This window comes from Taudactylus pleione, unplaced genomic scaffold (genome assembly GCF_031769625.1).
Source record: "Taudactylus pleione unplaced genomic scaffold, aTauple2 ptg000092l, whole genome shotgun sequence".
In the NCBI taxonomy this organism is placed as follows: Eukaryota; Metazoa; Chordata; class Amphibia; order Anura; family Myobatrachidae; genus Taudactylus; species Taudactylus pleione.
In genome coordinates this window covers 6,104,959-6,127,801 of record NW_028284494.1, presented here as the reverse complement: position 1 = coordinate 6,127,801, position 22,843 = coordinate 6,104,959, and the positions used below count along the sequence as shown (strand labels likewise).

The 22,843-nt window shown below is 45.1% G+C and overlaps 1 protein-coding gene across 1 annotated transcript in view; it reads left to right on the top strand.

The window, feature by feature from the left end:
• IL31RA (interleukin 31 receptor A) overlaps positions 1 to 22,843 on the top strand; it is a 79,579-nt gene that overhangs the window by 3,695 nt on the left and 53,041 nt on the right. Inside the window, exons 3-6 of the mRNA XM_088469449.1 lie at positions 1,789 to 1,909; positions 1,992 to 2,149; positions 21,228 to 21,379; positions 22,365 to 22,533. Of these exons, the coding sequence (XP_088325575.1) occupies positions 1,789 to 1,909; positions 1,992 to 2,149; positions 21,228 to 21,379; positions 22,365 to 22,533 (600 nt within the window). The remainder of the gene's footprint in view (positions 1 to 1,788; positions 1,910 to 1,991; positions 2,150 to 21,227; positions 21,380 to 22,364; positions 22,534 to 22,843) is intronic.

Below are 22,843 nucleotides of genomic sequence, written 5' to 3'. Positions count from 1 at the left end.
TGCGAGCGGCCAGGATGATGGTCGCGATGGTCAAGACCATTGCGGCCATCGGGGCTTGCGACGAGATCCTTGCGGTAGGGTCTCGTGGCCGCAAGCCCCAGAGAGCTTCTGGCTCTAATAGAGCCGGAAGCTCTCCCACTGACATCACTGGTGATGTCAGTGGGGCCGCGCACAAATGGCAGGCGTTCGCATGGGAACGCCTCCGTTTGTGAAGCCACCCCCGCGCCACGCCTACAAAACAGGTCGAGCTGTCAATCAACATCGACAGCCACCCCTTTTGTGGTGAGCCATGGAGCAATAGAATTTCTCTCTCGCTCCGGGGCTTGCGCATGCGCAGTGCGGCCGCCGCGCGTGCGCAGAGCACACCATCGACCCGCTTGCGAGCGGGTCTGAGTCAGGCCCACAATCCACCTCAACCCAACCCCATACTCCTACCTCCTATGAGCAGGATCTTGCTGATTAATGAGTGGAGGCTAAGTTGAGATTGATGCCATAAGGCATGCCACTTTGTAATTGAACGCATTAATCAAGATTTAAAAGTGTTGTTTCATCCGAGAACATGTATGCTAGAGACTGATCACCGATACCTAAAGTACAAGCACGTGCTAAAATAATATTCTTATGCAGGTTAAATTGACTCCCGACCAGTCACCGAGTCTGACTATAACAGCAGTGAACCCCAAATGCATTTTGAAGCTCCTTTTTTATTATCTTGGTGCGGATTATGCTACTTTCCTGCACTTGACCCCCATTCTGTAAGGAACACCCTGATCCATCCACCTACTCCCACTGGAAGAATGAAATGTTATTCCCCGCTACCTTGATGTGATAAGCCATAAGAATATAAATGGATATTGCAAATATAAGGGTCTGGTCAAGAAAAGCTGAAATTGTACTGCAGAGTCACCGACTTGCATCTTTGTAATCGAGGGAGACAGACCCTGGGTCCCTACTATTATATATCTATTTCATACTCCACTTGTCACCTCAAAAATGATATTTCCGGTCATGGAATTATAATTTTCGTTTTTGACAGTATATTATCTAACTTGCCTTCTATTTTAGGTGACAATGTTTGACACATCATTCTAAAATTGTACACAATGCAGATGATTCCATGTATGGGAGTCATATATACCACTTACGGTTTAAGAAGCACCTATGTCTGCTCAAATACAGTGTCTATTGAAATTTAGGAATGCTATGAACTAATATTCTTTTGATATTTATGTTTGTGACACTCATCTTTTTCACAACTGGTTTCATATTATTGAGAGGAGTTTCTTGTGTAAGAGTCCTTTTCAGACTAACATTTCCTCTGTGGAACATTGATATTCTGTACCTCTAAGTAAATTAGCCGTGCTGAGGAGCATTGCCTTAGACTGGATACCGATTATATTGATTCATATACTTGCTGCCATGTTATACATTGAATCTTAGTATTCCCTCTATATCTGTAATTTATTAAGGGATTTCTAAACTGTATTAATACAAATCTTGAAGGGATTCATCATCTTTAATATTCGCCTTCATCCAGATCGTACTTTTGGTTTTCCCTCTTTTTTTGGGTAACCATTATTAATGCCTATGTTTATATGTTGTTTTCAATACCCCTTGTTTGTGTGAAAACTTATTTTACTCTACTACTATTAAAAGTTACATTTTAAATATTTTAATATACAAACATTGAGTGCCCCCAAAAAGAGTCCTCTTTTCTCCATACCTGCATATCTTTGTAATCGACCCCTAATTTGTGCTTCAGAGTTCTATGATTTAATATATTTACAGATCCACCAGAAATTCCTCAAAATATATCCTGCATTTACTACCACAGACAAAATATCACTTGTTCCTGGAAGTCAGGAAATGCCGCACTAATTCCCACAGCTTTCACAGTGACTACAGAAACGTAAGTGTGTTCTCTCTCTTTACCATAACGTGCAGCTGGAATTGCAGGGCTTCTCTACAGGTATTTATTTTCTCATTGGCAGACCAGATAGTGAACTACTCTGCAATACAAGCAACAATTACTGCTCCTTCTTCTACGACAAGGATATATTTCGTCATGAATATCAGATAGAAGTGAAGGCTGAGAATGCACTTGACAGCGCTGCCAGCCAGCCGATATCAGTGAACACCAGCAGATTAGGTAATGCATCAGAATTCTTATTTTTGTAATATTTTCAGAAACTATACACCCCCCCTCCCCCACTATATACACATGCAAAGGAACTGTCACAAATTGGGGTCTTAGCATCCCTTTCAGACTCATTTCAGTTTCCAAGACATCCCAGGAGTCTGGGTGCTCACCTGGTCAGCTAGACCAATGGCTTTTGACCACCTCCTATTTAAACCAGTTCCTGTGAGCAACCTTTTGCCTGAACAACGTGTTCCTACCCTGGATATTTCAAGCACACTTGCCTACTTTTGAAAAAGCATTTCAGGGAGATTGTGAGCACAGCTATGAGCATGGCAGTAAAGTGGGCGTGTACTGGTACATCTGAGAGGCGTGTCATAATAACATTGACTTACATTCAAATGTAAATAAGCCCCGAAAGCAGTCGGTAAGATCTATTTGCTGAGGAAAACACACTGCTACTGTAGATGTGTTGTATTTCAGATAAGACTCATGGGCTCAGGAGTGCAGCATAACCATTTACTTACAATAACATCAGTAACTGAACTGAGCACAAACAGGAACTCCCTCCCAGCATGCATAGCCCCAAGGAAAGTCTCATCCTGCTGGGTCCTTGCAGGATACATATCTACATCCCTCCCTTCATAAAGATGATAGAGAATAACGAATGGAGAGAGAATGGGTGTGGAAGATTGTGACATAATCCCGGAATCGGAAATTGGGCCTGCATACGCGTCCTGACTTGGTGGTATACATGTTCGGAATGGGAGCCTGGTCATTGCAAGGGATATCTGTTGGTGCCATTGAGTCAGATGGCGGTTCATTATCAATTGAGGAAGCCACAGGTTCTGACAACCCCGGGCTTGGTGTGATGTGAGAGGGGTTTGTGCCGTCCATTGTTACATTGGTCGCCAGTAATAGTCTCTTCAGGTACACTCAGGAGGTGGCGACGATTACACTCATACACAGCTCCATCTGCTTGAACAACATAGCTGTTGGGCCAGTGCTTCCTTTAGATCAGTAGCAAGTTAGTCATATCCTCGAGCGGTCTGTAGTCGAACAGCTTGTCCTGGGACTGAGGGAGAGCGTGTGCTGTACGGTCATAACTCCTTTTATTATACATACGCTTAGCAGCCAGTGCTGCCTGCACTTGTGTCTGTAACTGTTGTTTGGTAATTGGGATTTGGGTTCTGGTGCGACGTGATAACAACTGCTGGGCAGGGGATGGTAATCCAACTCACGGTATGTTATGTAGGTTAAGGAAGGCCAGACAAACGTCGGTCTGGTCTCGTGTGCATTTCTCTAACAGATGCTTGGCGGAAATAACAGCTCTTTCTGCGAATCCATAGGATTGGGGATATAGTGGACTGCTGGTGATGTGTGTGAAATCCCAAGTACAAACAAACAGCTTGAACTCATTGCTCATGAACTGTGTGGCATTGTCTGTAATGAGTTTCTGTGGTATTCCATGTGTGGCAAAGTGCTGGTGCTGGTAACAGTGGTTAAGTGATCGATTTCAAACCATCCTGAGTAAGAGTCTATAAGAACTAGGTACTCCTTACCCCTCTGTACAAAAACATCAGCAGCAGTGACAGACCAGGGAAGATCTGATATGTCATGCGGATGCAGTGGCTCTTTAGGTTGGTGTACATGAAGGGCCGCTAACAGAGATCTCCTTCTCTAGATCATGAAACATGGTAGACCAATAGAGCAGTTCCCTGGCCCTGCGCTTCATGGCCTCCAGACCAGGGTGGCCTTGGTGCAGTTGCTTGGTGTAGTACTTTTGCAATGTGTAGGGTATAACAAATCTCTGACCTCGCAAAACAATCCCATCTGATAGTGATAACTCATCTCACATGGCAAAGAATGGGCGTAATGACTTGGGGTAGCTCCCTGGAAGACTGTGGCCAGCCTCGCAGGATAACCTGAGAGAGGCGGTGATATAACTCATCCGCCAAAGATTCTGTACGCAGCTCCTCCATTCGGGCAGAGGACAGGAATTGCACAGTCATTACATCATAGTCATCATCAACCTGAGGTGGAGCAGGATGGGGTAGGAACGCTCTGGAGAGGGCATCAGCCACGAACATTTCTTTGCCACTCTTGTAGACGACGTCTAGGTGGTACCTCTGTAATTTGAGCATCATCTTTTGAATACGGGCAGATCCATTGTGCAGGGACTTTTGCAGGATGGTAATGAGCGGTTGGTGGTCAGTTTCGACGGTGACCGGCCGCCAGTAGATGAAATCATGGAATTTGTGGCAAGCAAACACCAACAGCTCTTTTTTGATCTGTGCGTAACGTGATTCTGTGTCCGTCAGAGACCTGGAATGAAAAGCAATTGGGCAATTGTTCTGGAGGCAAACTGCACCCAGCCCGTGTTGTGAGGCGTCAGCTGAGATCACCACCGGTAAGTGTACATTGAAGTATTGCAGAATAGGAGGGCTGGTGAGTATACATTTATGTTTTGACACCGCGGCCTGGTGGTGTTCCAACCAACACCACTGTATCTTGGTGCAAAAGATGCCACAGGGGTGCAGTGATCTCACTGTAAGTGGGGATGAATTTTGACAGGTAGTTAGTCATCCCTAAGAAGCGTTGGAGGCTAAGTTTGTCCACAGGCAAAGGTATGTGCTGGATGGCTGCCGTTTTGTGAGGGTCGGGTTTAACACCATGGTTAGTTAGGAGGTGACCCACGTATGGGGCTTCAGCCACTCTGAATCTGCGCTTATCTGGGTTTAGCTTTAAGTCGATAGCATGTACTCTGTCCAATACCTGGCGTAGAAGCTCGTCATGCTCTTGCATAGTACGGCCCCAGACAAGGATATCATCGACTATAATCTCACAGGGGTATACAGCAAACAGTTGCACACCATTGGAACACTTCACTGCCAGTAGTCAATCCATATGGCATGCGTAGAAAGACATATCTCCCAGCTGGTGTCATAAAAGCAGTGAGGAGTGACGATTCTTTGTCTAATGGGATTTGCCAAAACCCACATTTGGCATATAATGTGCTGAAGACCTTGGCTTCTGGCATGTCTGCAATGACTTGTTCTACTGTTCTCAATGAGTGGCGGGGTCGTAGCAGCGCTTTATTGAGGTGTACAGGGTCTATGCAAATCCTGACAGTCCCATCTTTTTTTATAGCAGCAACCATTGCAGATACCCACTGAGTCGCCTCTTCAATAGGGGCTATGACACCAAGCACAGTCATGCGCTCTAACTCAGCTAGGACCTTATCCTTCATGGCGATTGGAACCCTCCGGGGTGCACACACTGTAGGGATGACAGATTCATCTAAACGCATGTGGTATATGACGGGTAGTTTGCCGCTGGTGTCGCATGTAAATAAATCCTTGAAGTCGTGGAACTCTGGGGTGTCTTGTTGTATCATGTGTACTTCAGGCCCCAAATGTATCAACCCAAGGCGCACGCTGTCAGGCAGTCCAAGCAATGGCCTAACGTCACTATCTACTATGTGGAATAGCAATGGTGCACCCGTATATTCGATGGTGGTGGTGCCCACAGTCTTGATAATATGACCCCCATATGCAACTAAGTTTACAGTGTCTGTGTGATCTATTGTTGCCTGCGGGCTGGTTTTGTGTAGCAGAGTTTTGGATATCACGTTGCATTTGGCACCAGTGTAAATTTTAATCTTCAATGTATCACCACTCTCTTTATCACATAAGTTAGTGAAAATCTCTCCTTGGTTTGCAATTAGATTGACACTTTCACAATATATTGTCTCATCGGTATGCGTTGTTGACTCCGTGCCCACGTGGTTGACTTTATGCATCTGTCTGTCTACCTGTGTTACTTGTGGTTCACTGTGTGTCACGGTTTGTCTGGATCTGCAACACTTTGCAAAGTGGTTAAGCTTATTGCAGTGGTTGCAGCGTTTGTTAAAGGCAGGACACATCTCCCGCGCAAATGCATGGCGTCCCCCACAGTTGTAGCATGGCCTGTATTGCATTTGTGTGCGCTGTACACTGCATATTTCAGCCTCCCTCCGTAACTCTTTTGTGCCCTGTTCTGATGGCTCGTGCAGCATGTAGATGTGAATGGCGGAGTCTAAGGTCAGATCCTTTTCTCGTAGTAAGTGTGCACGTACTGTATCACTACGGGTACCACATACGATACGGTCTATGATCAGCTCATCAGTTATTGCTCCAAAGTTACATTTGCTTGCCAATAGTTTCAGGGTAGACACCTATGACTGTATATTTTCCCCAGTGTTCTGGTTCGTGGAGTTGAATGTGTGCCTGTCCATTATGAAATTTTTTACAGGCATACAAATCTCATCAAACTTTGCAATTAATACATCTGGGTCTTCTTTGTTTTCCCCCTCTGCATATGTGAATGTGTCTGCTTTAGTGACTGCCTCTGCACCAGCCAGATTAAGCAATGTGTATGCTTGTACCTGCTTTGATTTTTCGGACAGTCCAGCCATGCAGTACACAGCCCATTCTCTCCTGAACTGCACCCGTCTGTCAGTGATAGTTTCATCAAACACAAGGGGGTTGATGCGGCAGAGTCCTTGAGCCATGGTATCCCGCTTAAGTCACCATGTAGATGTGTTGTATTTCAGATAAGACTCATGGAGTCAGGAGTTCAGCATAACCATTTACTTACAATAACATCAGTTACTGAACTGAGCACAAACAAGAACTCCCTCCCAGCATGCATAGCCCCAAGGAAAGTCTCATCCTGCTGGGTCCTAGCAGGATACATATCTACAGCTACTTTTTAAGAAAATGCATGTAGCCATGGGGATCATTGTGCCTCATAACCAATGTGGGGAAATGATACTAATGATCCCATTTCAATGTTTATATCTGGTATGTGTGTGTATATATGTGTATATGTATATATAATATATTCTTCATATTGGGGGTAAGGAGCAATCTGGGAGTTTGATAGACTCTACAAGAGTCAGGGAGATTGCTACTATTTCATGGAGAGTTGGCAAGTATGGTTCCAGGCTTACTCCTGTATCCTGTGTTCGTGTCCTCTGTGACTCTATCTGCTACTTTGTGGGTTCTCACTATTTACCATCTACGCTGAGTATTGTTCGCCTGCCGGCATCGCAGCTTTCATTCTGCATACAGACCTGTGTTTCATCTGCCACTGTGTTCCATTACCTGTCAGTGCCGCAGCGTCCACGCTGCATACAGAGCTGTGTTTCATCTGCCGCTGTGTTCCATTTGTAATATCCTGCTATGATAGGTATTATGTCTGAAACTGTGCAGAACACGTGTATGTCATTACACAGACGGGCCGCAATTCCCAGCAGTCTCTGCAGCTCAGGAGGAGGTCACATGAGCAGTTCCAGGTGGTCAGGCAAGTGACAGTTGGAGGTGAGCAGCGGTTGGTCAGAGCTAAGCTGTGAGGAGGGGCGCTGAGGGCGGCCATTCCAGGAAGTCCTGAGGTAACTGTCAAGGAGAATGGGGTAGTTCTGTGGTGATGACTGAGCAGACAGTCTCCCCTCCTCAAATGGTGGTCCCTCCTCCCCTGAAGGCAGGCAGTGGGTGACCGGACCAGATCCCCTGGAGAAGTGATTACAAGACCCTGTCTGCAGCCCATCCATGTCCTGTGAAGGGAGCGCAGGATCTGCATGAGAGAGTGGAATAGGTAACTGCAGCACACAGACACCATAGACTGCTTACGTCAGGTTGCAGCCTCCTACATCACAGAGGTCGCTGATTGACAGATCCCCTCTAGACCTTTTAGAAGGATGTAGCTATGGGACTGGTGGCTGCGTTCCCCACCATTATCCTTCTCTGTCAAATCGCAGGGGCTTTAACATTTCATCTGTTCCCTTACTAACAAACCCGGGAGAAATAGCCAGCGATACACCGTATGTGCACCAACGGGTGAGACTTGGCCAAAAGATATAAACTCACTTAAAGGGATTATTAAGGTGTTGTAGTTGTGTTTTAGAAATGTTAATGTAGAGTAATAAGATATATACACTGCCAAGTACAATAGTGTTTATGTGAAACCTTTAGATAAGAATTGATTTGAGGAATATTGTAATGTTTTATGTCACAATCAGTGGCGTAAGTTCATCCCAGACACCTGGAGGCAAGTTATAATTTAGTGCCCCCCCGTCACAGCTGCTGACACTCTAATGTAGCAATTCACATGCAGACAGGTTATAGATAGACAAAGGCAGCAGCTGATGGTCTGACATGGAGCTCTCCACTAGTGTATAGTGGCTTCTCAGGTGCCAGGAAGGGGTGCCATGTATTGGGCGCCCGTGGCGGTACACTCCGGGTATATAATTACAGCCCTAAGTGGGGTGAATATTTTGTGGATAATGGAGGAGGTGCCCCTTCAGAGCTGGAGCCCGGCGACAGGCGCCTCCATTGTCTCCCATAGTTCTGCCCTTGGTAAAAATATGTTCATGTGATTTGTTGCAAAAGGAATTTTATTATGAATGATACAGTGTCTACACTTGCATGAAAACTCTAAACGATTCCACCAAAACAGCATAAAAGGTGCATACAGACGTAACGATTTTTTTAACGATTTGTCGTTAACTTAAATCGTTCAAAAAAATTGTTACATTTTTCAGCCCAAACGATGAATGACCAATGACCAAGCGCACTCCCGCTGGTCGTTGAGCCTTGCCGTTCATCGTCCGAACATCCCGTCCAACCTGACGATATTGTCTGGTTGGACATGTTCGGGGACAAGGGAGGCCGCCCATTCTTGCCTAATCAATGCTTGGAGAATTTGTGGGTTTTTGTTTGTCCACTCGCCTCTTGAGGATTGACCACAAGTTCTCAATGGGATTAAGGTCTGGGGAGTTTCCTGGCCATGGACCCAAAACTTCGATGGTTTGTTACCCGAGCCACTTAGTTATCACTTTTGCCTTATGGCAAGGTGCTCCATCATGCTGGAAAAGGCATTGTTCGTCACCAAACGGTTCTTGGATGGTTGGGAGAAGTTGCTCTTGGAGGATGTTTTGGTACCCATTCTTTATTCACGGCTGTGTTCTTAGGCAAAATTGTGAGTGAGCCCACTCCCTTGGCAGAGAAGCAACCCCACACATGAATGGTCTCAGGATGTTTTCCTGTTGGCATGACACAGGACTGATTGTAGCGCTCACCTTTCCTTCTCCAGACAAGGTTTATCCAGATGCCCCATACAATCTGAAAGGGGATTCATCAAGAGAAAATTACTTTACCCCAGTCCTCAGCAGTCCAATCCCTGTACCTTTTGCAGAATATCAGTCTGTCCTTGATGTTTTTCCTGGAGAGAAGTGGCTTCTTTGCTGCCCTTCTTGACACCAAGCGATCCTCCAAAAGTCTTCGCCTCACTGTGCGTGAAGATGTACTCACACTTGCCTGCTGTCATTCCCGAGCAAGCTCTGCACTGGTGGTGCCCTGATCCCATAGCTGATTCAACTTTAGGAAATGGTCCTGGTGCTTGCTGGATGTTCTTGGGCACCCTGAAGCCTTCTTCACAACTATTGAACCTCTCTCCTTGAAGTTCTTGATAAATGGTTGATTTAGATGCAATCTTACTAGCAGCAATATCCTTGCCTTTGAAGCCCTTTTTGTGCAAGCAATGATGACTGCACGTGTTTCCTTGCAGGTAACCATGGTTAACAGAGGAAGGACAATGATTTCAAGCTCCACCCTCCTTTTAAAGCTTCCAGTCTGTTGTTCTAACTCAATCAGCATGACAGAGTGATCTCCAGCCTTGTCCTCGTCAGCACTCTCACCTGTGCTAACAAGAGAATCACTGACATGATTTCAGATGGTCCTTTTGTGGCAGGACTGAAATGCAGTGGAAATGTTGTTTTTGGCATTAAGGGCCTGATTCAGAGCCGCTCGAAAGTGGCCGCTCATTCGCTCCGAGCGATGTTTGTCCAACTGCGCATGCGTACGGATCGTTATACGCATGCGTGAACCAGTCAGTGCGGTCAAAATTCATGTGCTCTCAAAATAGCGAATGCCTGATAATTTGAGTGGCAGGAGTAGGCGTATGTGGGTGGTAACGGGGGAAGGTGCTTGAAAACGGGGAGTGGAGATCCGAACGCAGGCGTGCTTAAAGGTCAAAACGGGCGTTTTATGGGTGTGCATAATTAAAACAGCAGCGTCATTGACCACGTCACTGGGTTATTTTATAGCCAGAACTGCTCGCAAAATTGTGGTAGCAAAAACCAACCCCAAGATAGCGAGCAGTTCATACCCTGGTCGATGTACTCGATTAATCTAATAAATAGCGGACATGACGTAGGATGCGAGCGGCCAGGGGGCGTATTGTTTTAAAAAACGACCGCAAGTTTTGTTCGCTCGTTCAGACCTAGAGGCGTGAACAGACCACAAAGAGCAAACGGTTGATTTGAATAGCCACCCCTATTTTCTGGACGAGCGAGCGCTAATTGCGTCCGGCTCTGAATCAGGCCCTAAGTTCATTGTCTTGGCAAAGAGGGACTTTGCAATTCATCTGATCACTCTTCATGACATTCTGGAGTATATGCAAATTGCCATAATAAAAACTGAAGCAGTAGACTTTGTGAAAACCAATACTTGTGTCATTCTCAAAACTTTTGGCCATGGCTGTACATAAGGGGTACTACATAAGGGGCACAACCACTTTGGGCACTGCATAAGGGGCACTACCACTGTGGACACTGCATAAGGGGCACTACCACTGTGGGCACTGCATAAGGGGCACCACCACTGTGGGCGCTGCATAAGGGGCACCACCACTGAGGGAATTGAATAAGGGGCACTACTGCCATGGGCAGGGGCAGCTTAAGAGAGGAGGGGGCCCATGTGCACTCCCCGTGCGGGGCTCCCTTCTCTCTCCCCGGTGGCCGGTAGCCGACTGACACGGCTGGCCAGCCACCGGAGCATTAGTAGACTCCAGGCACTAGAGTGTGCCTGGAGTCTACTGCGCATGCGCAGGACGCCGGATAGATGGCCGGCAGCGGCCATTTTCCCGTGTTCTGAGCAGCGCTGACACCCGACAAGGGACCACGGACAGGTGAGTTTAAAATAATATGGGTGCAAGGTGTGAACATTCCTATTGATGTGAGATATAATGTGAGCATCGTTATTTCAGCTTCAGTACATGTAAAAGGTTGTGGCTATCTATCCAAGCTCAAAGTGAGCAGAACTTCTTCCTTCATTGCATGAGAACACTGGGAGCAGATACACTGTGTTTTGATTTAAGGACACTGGTGTCATTTATACAGCTCACCTTGGTTGTGTGCAACTTTATTTGATCATTTTACTTATACATATATAGTCTTTGTTTTCCTGCTTCACAACATTGAGAAAATCGCATGTGGAAGAAACGACAGGAACATGGAATAATAACAACACAGTTGGACAGAATTGGCGCAAAGGACTATTACCTCCATAAGCCGTATTCATTTTGAGCGGACACGCAATACTTTTCCGCCTCCCGGACTTTTCGCCTACTTTGCCTGTTTTGCAAGTGGAAAAGTATCGTGCGGGTCCCCGCGTATCCCCGTAATCAATTTGAAAGTACGCAAAAAAAGGACCCGGCGAAACTGAAACAAGCTGAAAGTCATGTCAGATTTGGGGAAATCAGCCCGAGACCCCCCAAAAGATGCTCTGACATGGGGATTCACTATCATACCCCCCTATTTGGCTTGCTGAAGGTATTTGGTGTTTTTAAACGGGTCAATAGCTGCTAAATAGCGTTTCTGTATAAGTGGTGAAAAATAGTATTCAGAGGTTTTTTTTGCAGAGAATAACTTATCCCAGCAAATTTGGGGTACTTGTAAATGGGGGCCAGCATATTTTAAAGTTGCTAAAGTAAAGTTTAAAAAATCGTGAAAAATCCACCTGCGGCAAGCACCTGATGCAGTTTACCTTTGGGGGACTGTCTGAAGGTTGCACGGGGGTTGCACCCCAAAACCCCAATTCTGCACTTTTTTCCACCTGCTATTCATAGGTGAAACTTTTTCGCCTATTACATTGCATGGTCTTTAAATTCCTACCTCTCGTGTGACAAGGCATCAGTCTAGAGCCATATAATGCAGGCAATTTCCTATCAGAATTTATAATGGGCCACCAGTTCTTTGCTTTACTGTTAATCCTTTGACTGCTAGTTGTATACCTATTCACCCATGTTATTATTTGTGTAGGATTATTTCTAGCAGCTATTTTAGATGTTAATGTGGCCTCCATCGGAATACCCAAAACCTTGTTTTAATCTTCTCTAATTCATTTCTCTTATATCCACGGGCCACAAATTTTGCAAGCATCACCTGTATAGCAGGCTCAACCTGTGTGGGATCAGATATGACCCGCCGTGCTCTCAAGAACTGGGAATAGGGCAAGCCCCTACGTAAGTGACATGATGAAAGCTGTTGTGTCTCAGCAATGTATTTCTATCGGTGTTTTTAGAACACAATGTGGTAACTATTTTGTAATTTTTTATTGAAATATCCACATCCAAAAATTGGATCTTTTCCTTACTTATGTTATAGGTCAATTTAACAACACTTGAGGAAATATTATGCTGATCTAATAGAGCTCGAAGTTCCATTTCTGTACCCTGCCAAAATATAAGCAAATCATCTATATATCTTTAGTTCAGTACAATCTCCTTCAACAATCTGCCTGCACTATATAATAGACTGTGTTCAACTTCATGCATAAAGGCGTTGGCGTACGATGGGGCCACATTGGACCCTATCGCACACCATGCCCTCTGCAAATAGTATTTACTATCGAAGAGGAAATAATTCCTCTCCAATGTCATTCGTAAAAATTGTACAAAAAAAATCCCCCTGTGGGCCTATATAATGAGAATTATTAGTGAAAAGATTTTTCACAGCCTGCATCATGAGGGATACAGGTGTAGAGTAGGGATGTGCAGGCTCGGATAGGTTCGAGTTTGCACGTGGAGTTCGGATTTTTCCCTCCAAAAAAACGGAACTCAGAAAGAGGCAAAACGTCATCTTGCATGGATGAACATCATCATTCCTGGACTTTTGTCCAGGAATGATGATGTTCGTCCATGCAAGATGACGTTTTGCCTCTTTCTGAGTTCCGTTTTTTTGGAGGGAAAAATCTGAACTCCACGTGCAAACTCGAACCTATCCGAGCCTGCACATCCCTAGTGTAGAGGCTGGTCACATCCGCACTACACAAAAACAGATTTGTTGGTAACACCCCCAGGGCTTCCAATGCCACCAAAAGGGTCGTGGTATCCTTCAAGTAGGAAGATGTTTGCTGAATACATGGATTCAATAAGGTGTCCAAGTATACTGAAACTGGCTGATATAGGGACCCCCATGCAGATATAATTGGACATCACGGGGGGTCCACTAAGCGCTTGTGGATTTTTGGTAATGTATAGTATAATGGGACCAAAGGATAGGGTACAGTCAAAACCTTCTGTAATTCCTGAGTGATTATTTGTTGCTGGACCGCATCCTCTAAAACAGTGGTCGGGAAACAGGGGTAAATTACCCCATTTGGGGTAAAACTGAAATTCCTGGGGGTAATGGACGGACAGCCGGGCATGCATATGAAACATTGCATGCCCGGCTGGCCGTCCATTACCCCTAGGAATAGAGGTTACTGGCGCCGGGTGCAGCGGCGCACCCGCTGCACCCAGCGTCAGTGACCTCCAGCCCGGCGCCGAAGGGAGGCTCTAAGCCGGACATCCGCTGAGATGTTATTACCAGCCGGCGCCCGGCTCCTTCCCTGCAGCGCCGCGCTAGCTGGAGGCTGGAGTTCTCTTCTGAACTCCAGCTTCCGGCTCTCTCCATGCGCCCTATGGGAGAGACGTCATGACGTCTCGCCCATAGTTCCGAGGAGCAGCCAGGCGGACAGGACAGCGGCAGATGCAGGAGTGGGGATTAAGGTAAGTGGTTTTTTTTTTGTACAACCGGCACTGCAGGGGCATAACTATGGGGGCACTGCTACAGGGCCATAACTATGGGGGCACTGCTACAGGGCCATAACTATGGGGGCACTGCTACAGGGCCATAACTATGGGGGCACTGCTACAGGGCCATAACTATGGGGGCACTGCTACAGAGGCATAACTATGGGAGCACTGCTACAGGGACATAACTATGGGGGCACTGCTACAGGGGCATAACTATGGGGGCACTGCTACAGGCAGAGGAGTAGCTAGGAGCCTGGAGCACGAGAATGTTGCGGTGCCCCCCCTCCCCCCCATGCACACACCCCAGTACTGAATTGGGGGCGTGGCCAACATGTGGGCATATGAGCATTTGGAAGGAAAAAAAAATTAAAAATTTCCGACAGAGCCCATTCTGTTGTATTATTCATGAATACAACACATAAATATAGTGAGGTGTTGTAGTCTGATTGAATATTATATATATATATATATATATATATATATATATATACACACATTGTCACATATAAAATACCACTAATAATAGGCGAGTAAATCACGGCACGGCAGTTCAGAAATTTATTTTCAACGTTTCAGGGTGAAACATCCCCCGTCCTCAAGAAATTGCTGTTTCCTGAGGACGGGATGTTTCACCCCGAATCGTTTAAAATAAATCTTTGAATCATGTTCAGAATTCCTGAAGTGCTGTGCTGTGATTTACTCACCTATTATTAGGGGTCAGGGCCGTAGCTAGGGTAGTGCAACCGGTGCCATCGCACAGGGCACCACAGGTCAGGGGGCGCTGTTTGGGCCTGTCAAATTTCTGTTTATTATAATTCTTGCTTGTAGCTTCCTCTTATTTCATCCCCAGCATCTCCTGGCCTCCCCTATCTCTTCCCTGGTCCTTCCCCATGAAGCCATGGCCCTTTTTTGGTGCATTATATCCCTTTGAAAAATGAGGGGGCGCCAATGCTTTTTCTGGCACAGGGCACCAAAAAGTCTATTTACGGCTCTGTTAGGTGTATTTCACATGGGCCTGTACACTTTATGGCAAAGGCACTCAGGTAGATGAACTTGGATTAATACAAGTGCATTTGCTCTGTGTGTGTATCTATATATATATATATATATATATACACATACACAAAGCGGGCGGCATTCAGAGGGTGCCAGGAGAGATGACATCACCTAGTTGTTTGTCACCTAGGTAACCAGATGCCGTCCATCTTGTGAGAGACATCGGCAGTAAGCGCGCTGCCCTGAGGATGTCATCACTTCTGGCGGGGGCGTCTGATCAATCTGCATGTGGGTATTTATTGTTCTTTTTTGTACTTACTTGTTATGGTCCCTGAGGAAAATCTCAAATAAAAGAGACTGAAACGGCGGTGAAATTATGAAGTGGTGTTGAATCTTTTCTTTCAAGTCCTCTGAGTGGCGCCCGCTTTGTGGATATATTGCGGTGTGAGTATTGGTCTGCTGGGGAAAGGCACCAAGGCAGGATGAATTAAGATACTTTTGGAGTGCCGGTCTATACGCTACTATATATATATATATATATGTATATATATATATATATATATATACACATGGTAAATCCATCCACATGACGCACATATGCACACATAGATATACAGTATATCTAACTATACAATATATATATATATGTGTGTGTGTGTGTGTGTAAATATATGTACATGTATGTGCATAAATATATATATATATATACATACACACGTGTGCATATATATATAATGTATAGTTAGATATACTGTATATCTGTGTGCATATGTGTGTGTGTGTGTATATATATATATATATATATGTAATATAAAATATATATATATATATATATTATACATAGCAGGAGCACCCAGCATGCACCTCTTCTTTCTTTTTCTTTTTTTATTTATTGTGGACACCGTCACATCCAGAATCTATGGCCCCTGTGTGCAGTAACCGGCCGGCGGCTCTGGGCTTAAACTCTGCCCCTAGAGTTAAGCCCCGCCTCCCAATGATGTCAGATGTCAGTCTCCAGGAAGGTAGAAAAAGGGCTGGATAGGTGAAGAGGCAGTGACACGGCTAGCGTGTCACTGCAAGTGGGCGCGGCTTTGCGGCAATCGTGTGCTCTGCCGTCTGTAGTAAATTACACAGGTCAGGTCTCTGAAGTCTGCTAGAGTCAGACTTAACTTAAAAGTTAAGTCAGCGCCGCCGCCCTCTGACATTTTCGGCTCCCGCAGCTTGTGCTCCACTGGAACCGCCCTCCCTACGCCCCTGGCTACAGGGGCATAACTATGGGGGCACTGCTACAGGACCATAACTATGGGGGCACTGCTACAGGGGCATAACTATGGGGGCACTGCTACAGGGGCATAACTATGGGGGCACTGCTACAGGGGCAGAACTATGGGGGCACTGCTACAGGGGCAGAACTGTGGCACTGCTACAGGAGCATTGTATGGGGGCACTACTATAGGATTTCCTTCCTTTCAAATCAAGGGGGTAACTTCGGCGTATCTAAATATATTTTGGGGTAAAAGGTAAAAAAGTTTCCCGACCCCTGCTCTAAAAGCTGATCTAATTCACATTTATAAGAAGCAGTAGGGGCTCTTTGAAGCAGTTCATATGTAGACACGTCCTGCAATTGTCTCAAACACATTTCTATAATAATAAAAATCCTGCACCACCACAGCTCCCCCTTTGTCTGTTGAACTAATAATAATGTATTTCCTTTGGGTCAGGCCATGTAGAGCATCCCTCTCCTCTATGGATAAATTTCCTCTAGTGTAGCATCTAGAATCCTGATGACTACATTCATCCTCCAAAAGTCGGGTATAAGTCTTAATTGCAGCATTTTGTGTCACTGGGTCAAAGCTAGAGCGTGACTGTAACTTTTATAACTGCAAGGGTCTTTGTGAATCAATCCCTGTTTGTGGGGCAAACTTGCCAAAGTGATCTTTTAGCCGTAATGTGCGATTAAATCGGTACATGTCTACCTTCCATTGAAATGAGTCAATACTTTCAGTAGGGACAAATGACAACCCTTTTGATAATATGTGTTGTTCCAGTTCTGATAAAGGGCATGATGAGAGATTTATTACAACATCTTCTACCTGCGAGGCGGCCTTTTGTTGAGATTGCCTCTGGTTCTGCATCGCCCTCCTTGTTGGCTTATAATGGGACTGTACACGGTGAAACACGTTTGTAGGCCTAAAGGGAGTGTATTGTCAGTCGAGGTAAATGGAAGTGATTCGGTTTCACTAGTACTAGTGCCTCCTACCTCCTTGTATCTATAACGCTCTCGTCTTTGTCGCTGAGAAGAAAACCGGTCATTATGTACATGGGCATTGCTTAACCAAGGATACACCCTCCTCTGCTCATAATCGAACTGGACCTTATGTAATTTGTTTTTCTTAAAGGTGATGAGATATTTTATATTGTTCAATTTGTACATTGAGCTTATCTCCCCAGTTGTTTTTGGGGTCCTGGGTTAAGGTGGTTTTATGATCCTTCTCAAACACCCCCAGTTTTTCATTAATAGAATTCGGCTCCCTTGTGGATTCTTCGATTACTAGTAATAGAAGATCCATGGAGCACTTATTCAAAATTGCAATCCATCTTTGACAAAATGCTACATTATATGTTGTTCTTATAGTATGTCTGAAAGACTAATTCCATGATAAACAAAATCACACTCTTTCTGTTTTAATTTCAGCCATTGACCATAAAGAAGCTCTGCTGTGGGTGCTGGAACATCATCATCTAATCTCAGTGCATATAAAATATTCTCAGCCTCTGTATCAGAATAACTAAATTGTTCACTAAAATTGAAATATATACATACACACATACAAATGAGGGCTGATTGAAAAGTAATGAGACTGCCTCTGTTTTTCTGTCCCATAGGTAGACAGGGCAGCGCTATGCTGGTTATTGTGAATCTCATACATCGGTGTGTCTGAACAAGTGGTTGGGACTGCTGTAGTCTTCTTTGTTTGGTCACAGCGAGTGGAAGATCTTCGTACGTTTCGTCATGGTGGAAGAGGAAGACGTGTCTGTGAGATTACGTCAGAGATGTGTGATTGAATTTTATGTTAAACTTGGAAAAAGCGGAAATTAAACTCATGAAATGTTACAGCAAATATACGGTGGAGAAACCATTAGCCGCCATGCTGCAGTATTTCACTGGATGAAGCACTTCAAAGAGGGTACTATGCGAGTGACTGACGAAGCGCGTTCTGGGAGACCATCCACCACCGTTACAGATGCCAACATTGCCAAAGCTGCGGAGATGTTGCACAATGACAGAAGGTAGCTTTACACAAACTTTCGGCTTCACTTGGCATCTCATTCCAACGGGTTCAGCATATTGTGACAAAGGAACTGAAAATGCATCGCGTGTGCCAGGTGGGTACCCAGAAATCTCACGGAAGAGCAGATGCGACGACGAGTTGAATCTTGCAAGAACACTTTTCGAATGTCGGAGGGGATGCCCGATTCCCTGACATTGATTGTGGCGTGTGGTGAATCATGGATTTGTCATTATGATCCAGAATCCAAACAGTGCAGTGTATGGGAAACACGTGAATTCGCCTCTGCCCAAAAAATTCTGTGTGATCCCTTCGGCGTGTAAAGTCATGCTGCTGCTGTTCTTTGATACGCACGGTATAATCCTACAGCACTGGGTTCCCCATGGACAGAGAATTAATGGTGACTACTATGCAAACGTCCTGAAAACCCATTTGCGTGGAGCTATGAGGAAGAAAAGACCACATTTGCTGAAGAAAGTGTTTTTCCTCCAAGACGATGCCCGACCACATGTGGCTGCTGTAGCAATGTCAACACTGAATGAAATTGATGGGACAGCACTGGAACACCCTCCATATAGCCGGGACTTAGCGCCCTGTGATCTCTGGGCCTTTCCAACCCTGAAAAAACGACTACGCAGAAAAAAAAAGTCTTTGAATTGTTGATATGCTGCAAGAAAAAAAATGTATTGAATGTGAAGGACCTTGAAAAAGAAAACTGTTCAGATCCTGTGGAGTCATCTAAATCTGAATAAAACATCAGTCTCATTACTTTCCAATCAGCCGATGGATGGAATAGATTAGATAGATAGATAAATAGATAGGATATGTAATGCTCGGATCAAAAATATTCTGCTTGACAAAACAATTATGCTCAGGAAGATAGTGTTAGGTTTCATTCTCTTCCAAATTTTAATTTACATTAGAAGTCCTCCATGAATTCAATAATGGCCCCTGATGTAGGGCTCATATGTTGCTTTTACCTTGCAAAAGCCTGACCAAGCTGTTCTGCCATAACATTAGAGCTAGTGAACCATCTGTCAGTTTTTTTTCAGGTCGCTCTATGGGTAAAAAAAAAAAATCACCATTACTTTTCCTGTGTCTACTTTTCATTTGCTAGTTCACAAATGCACACAGTACACACAAACTACCTCACTGCTATGGTTACTGGACATTAGTTTGTCTGCTAGATGTCCATTGTACCTGCTGGCATGGTGCTGCTGGCCAACTGATGTCCCTGCTGAGTGCTGACACGGTGCTGCTGGCCGCCTAATGTGCCTGCTGAGTGCTGACAGTGCTGCTGGCCGCCTTATGTCCCTGCTGAGTGCTGACACTGGGCTACTAGATGACTAATGTCCCTGCTGAGTGCTGACACATTGCTGCTGACTGGAGCAGACATTTAGGGAGCATGGAGGGCAATATGGAGTTACACTAGAAGTGGTAAGAGAACGATTCATACTAGGGTTGAGAATCGATGTTTCCAACACATCGATGCTTGTTGGCCGATGTAAACTACTTTTGCTATCGTTGGCAGAGAACCAATGGTTCCCCGGCACCTGCTTAGTCCCACCCCCATTTTTCATTGGCCCGCGAGGGGGATTAAACCATCGACTGTTCACCATAGATGGTTTGTGTGCCATCGATGGTAATCACCGATGGGCCCAATGATGGTAACCATAGATGGCCATCCCTAATTCATACATGAGGGGAAATGTACTTAGCCTTGTAAAGAGAAAGTACCAACCAATAAGCTAATAACTGTCATTTTTCAAACCTTTCAAGCCTGCAAAATGACAGGAGCTGATTGGTTGCTACTTATCTCTCTCCAGGACTTAGTGCATCTCCCCCATTGACATAACAGAAATGATGTGTGAGATCAATCAATAAACTGACTCTGCAAGACAAAGAATGCTACATATGACAGCATTAGTGCCCCGTTTCACACTTGCAAATGTTGGAAGGTATCTAAATGTTTCTCATACTTTCCAATAGTCCCTACATGTGTAACTAGCTATGGCATCATATTAGTGATTTCAGGGGCTTCTTTAGAGAGGAGGAGGCCCGTGTGCATCCCCCGACACGGGCCCCTCCTCTCACTCTGGTGGCCGGCAGCCGACTGACGCGGCCATTGTGCCTTATAACCAATGCAGGGAAATGGCACAGATTCTGATTTCTTTTTTTTTTCCCCAAGTAAATTTATATAACAGCTACATAATGGCGGTAAGGTGCACTCAGGGAGATTGCTACGATTTCAGGGAGTGTCCCTGACAATCAAGGAGATTTGGCAAAGTATGGGGTATATACTGGCTGCTTTTGCATGTAGCTCACAAATACTGGACAGCTTTATTTTTACACTGCAATTTAGATGTCAGTTTGGACACACTCTTCCAAAATCTAATTCTCTGCACATTTTAAGTCTGCCCCATCTGCAGTGCTGCATGGTTTTACCAAATACACAGTTACTTGCTCTTTCTAAAGCTGGGTACACACCTTACAGATATATCTGCAGATGATGTTTGTTCTTACACACTGAATAACCATCATCTGGCCACGATTCCCGCTGGCTGGGGCCGTGTCGCGCCCCCCTCCCCGCGGCCTCTCTTGCAAGTGTACGGGCGGTCAGCTGACCGCCATACACACAGCACGATACCCCAATATATCTCTAAATCTCACCACCCATTATGTTAATAACTTCACTTTTATTACACCTCCTCCCATCTAGATGGTAACTTTTCTATTATTGCTGTTCAGAGGATGAATGTATCTTACCCTAGGACATTTACAAGTATCTACTATGTGTTTTAATTTACAGTAACTTTATTTTAGATCTCTTGCATTATAGACTGAAATGAGAAAATATTATAATAATGGTCAGGGAAATGAATGGAAAATCTGTTTGATTTATTTAGTTAAAATGGACCCCCCTGAAGTTCTCTCTTTGAAAACCCTACCAGTTGCGGCTCCATCATTTGTATTGTCATGGAGAAGACCTACTCTGGCACCGGATGGATTAGATGTGAAATGTAGCCTACGGTACAGAGAGCTAATGGCTGCTGAATGGGTCAGTATGTATATGTAATTACTAATATTGTATACGTGGGTTGGGAACGGGATGTCGGCGCTCGGGATCCTGGCAGTCAGAATCCCGATGCCTGCATCCCGACAGGGTTAGGATACCGACACCTGTCAGTAAGTATCCTACCCCTAACCCTCCTTCCCAGCACCCTAATCCTACCCCCCCTTGTGCCTAAACCTAACCCCCCCCTTGTGCCTAAACCTAACCCTCCCCCCCTTGTGCCTAAACCTAACCCCCCCTTGTGCCTAAACCTAACCCTCCCCACCTTGTGCCTAAACCTAACCCTCCCCCCCCTTGTGCCTAAACCTAACTCTCCCCCCCTGTGCCTAAACCTAACTCTCCCCCCCTTGTGCCTAAACCTAACCCTCCCCCTCTTGTGCCTAATTCTAACCCTCCCCCTCTTGTGCCTAATTCTAACCCTCCCCCTCTTGTGCCTAAACCTAACCCTCCCCCTCTTGTGCCTAAACCTAACCCCAATAATTACCGTCGGGATGCCGGCCCTGGGATTCTGATTGGTGTTGGTATTCCGGCTCCCGACAGCCGGAATTTCAACTACATCCCGTATAGATGGAGCGCCAGCCAGGTGGATGCTTTAAACATACCAAAGTGCTATCTTGAATGTCCGCATTTGGCCTCCTTTAACTCCGAATAATACTAACAAATGCAATTGCATGACTTTTTAGTAGGGATGTGCAGGCTCGGATAGGTTCGAGTTTGCACGTTGAGTTCGGATTTTTCCCTCCAAAAAAACGGAACTCAGAACGAGGCAAAACGTCATCTTACATGGACGAACATCATCATTCCTGGTCTTTTGTCCAGGAATGATGATGTTCGTCCATGTAAGATGACGTTTTGCCTCGTTCTGAGTTCCGTTTTTTTGGAGGGAAAAATCCGAACTCCACGTGCAAACTCGAACCTATCCGAGCCTGCACATCCCTACTTTTTAGTAATCTCAGTATTGTAATTCCAGAACTATTGTCTTAGTATTAATATGGAAAGAGTGGAAGAGATGAGTTATAATCTCACAGGACTCAACGCTGTCACAGAGTATGCCATGTCACTGAGATGTATCGGAAACAGTGGCCAAATTCTATGGAGTGAGTGGGGTGAAGAGATAAAAGGAAGAACAGCAGAGCAAGGTAGGTTGGCTTGAACACATGAGAGGTTATTAAAAATCATTATCAGCTTATTATAGGAATGGATATACGGCTGGCAACTCATGATGCACCTGTAGACAAGGGTTCCTGTCAGATAATTTATATTACTTTCTTGAAACTATGTGGGAAAAACTGCTGTGGGATAATTGGAATGAGCTAATGAGCTTCAGCTAACACTCATACAACCAATATGGCGTATGTACCATGGCTGTGCAGCCTAATGAGACCCATACTACCACAATCAATTGAACCATTCATCATTTTGTCAATGATTTTGTAATATAATCTGCAA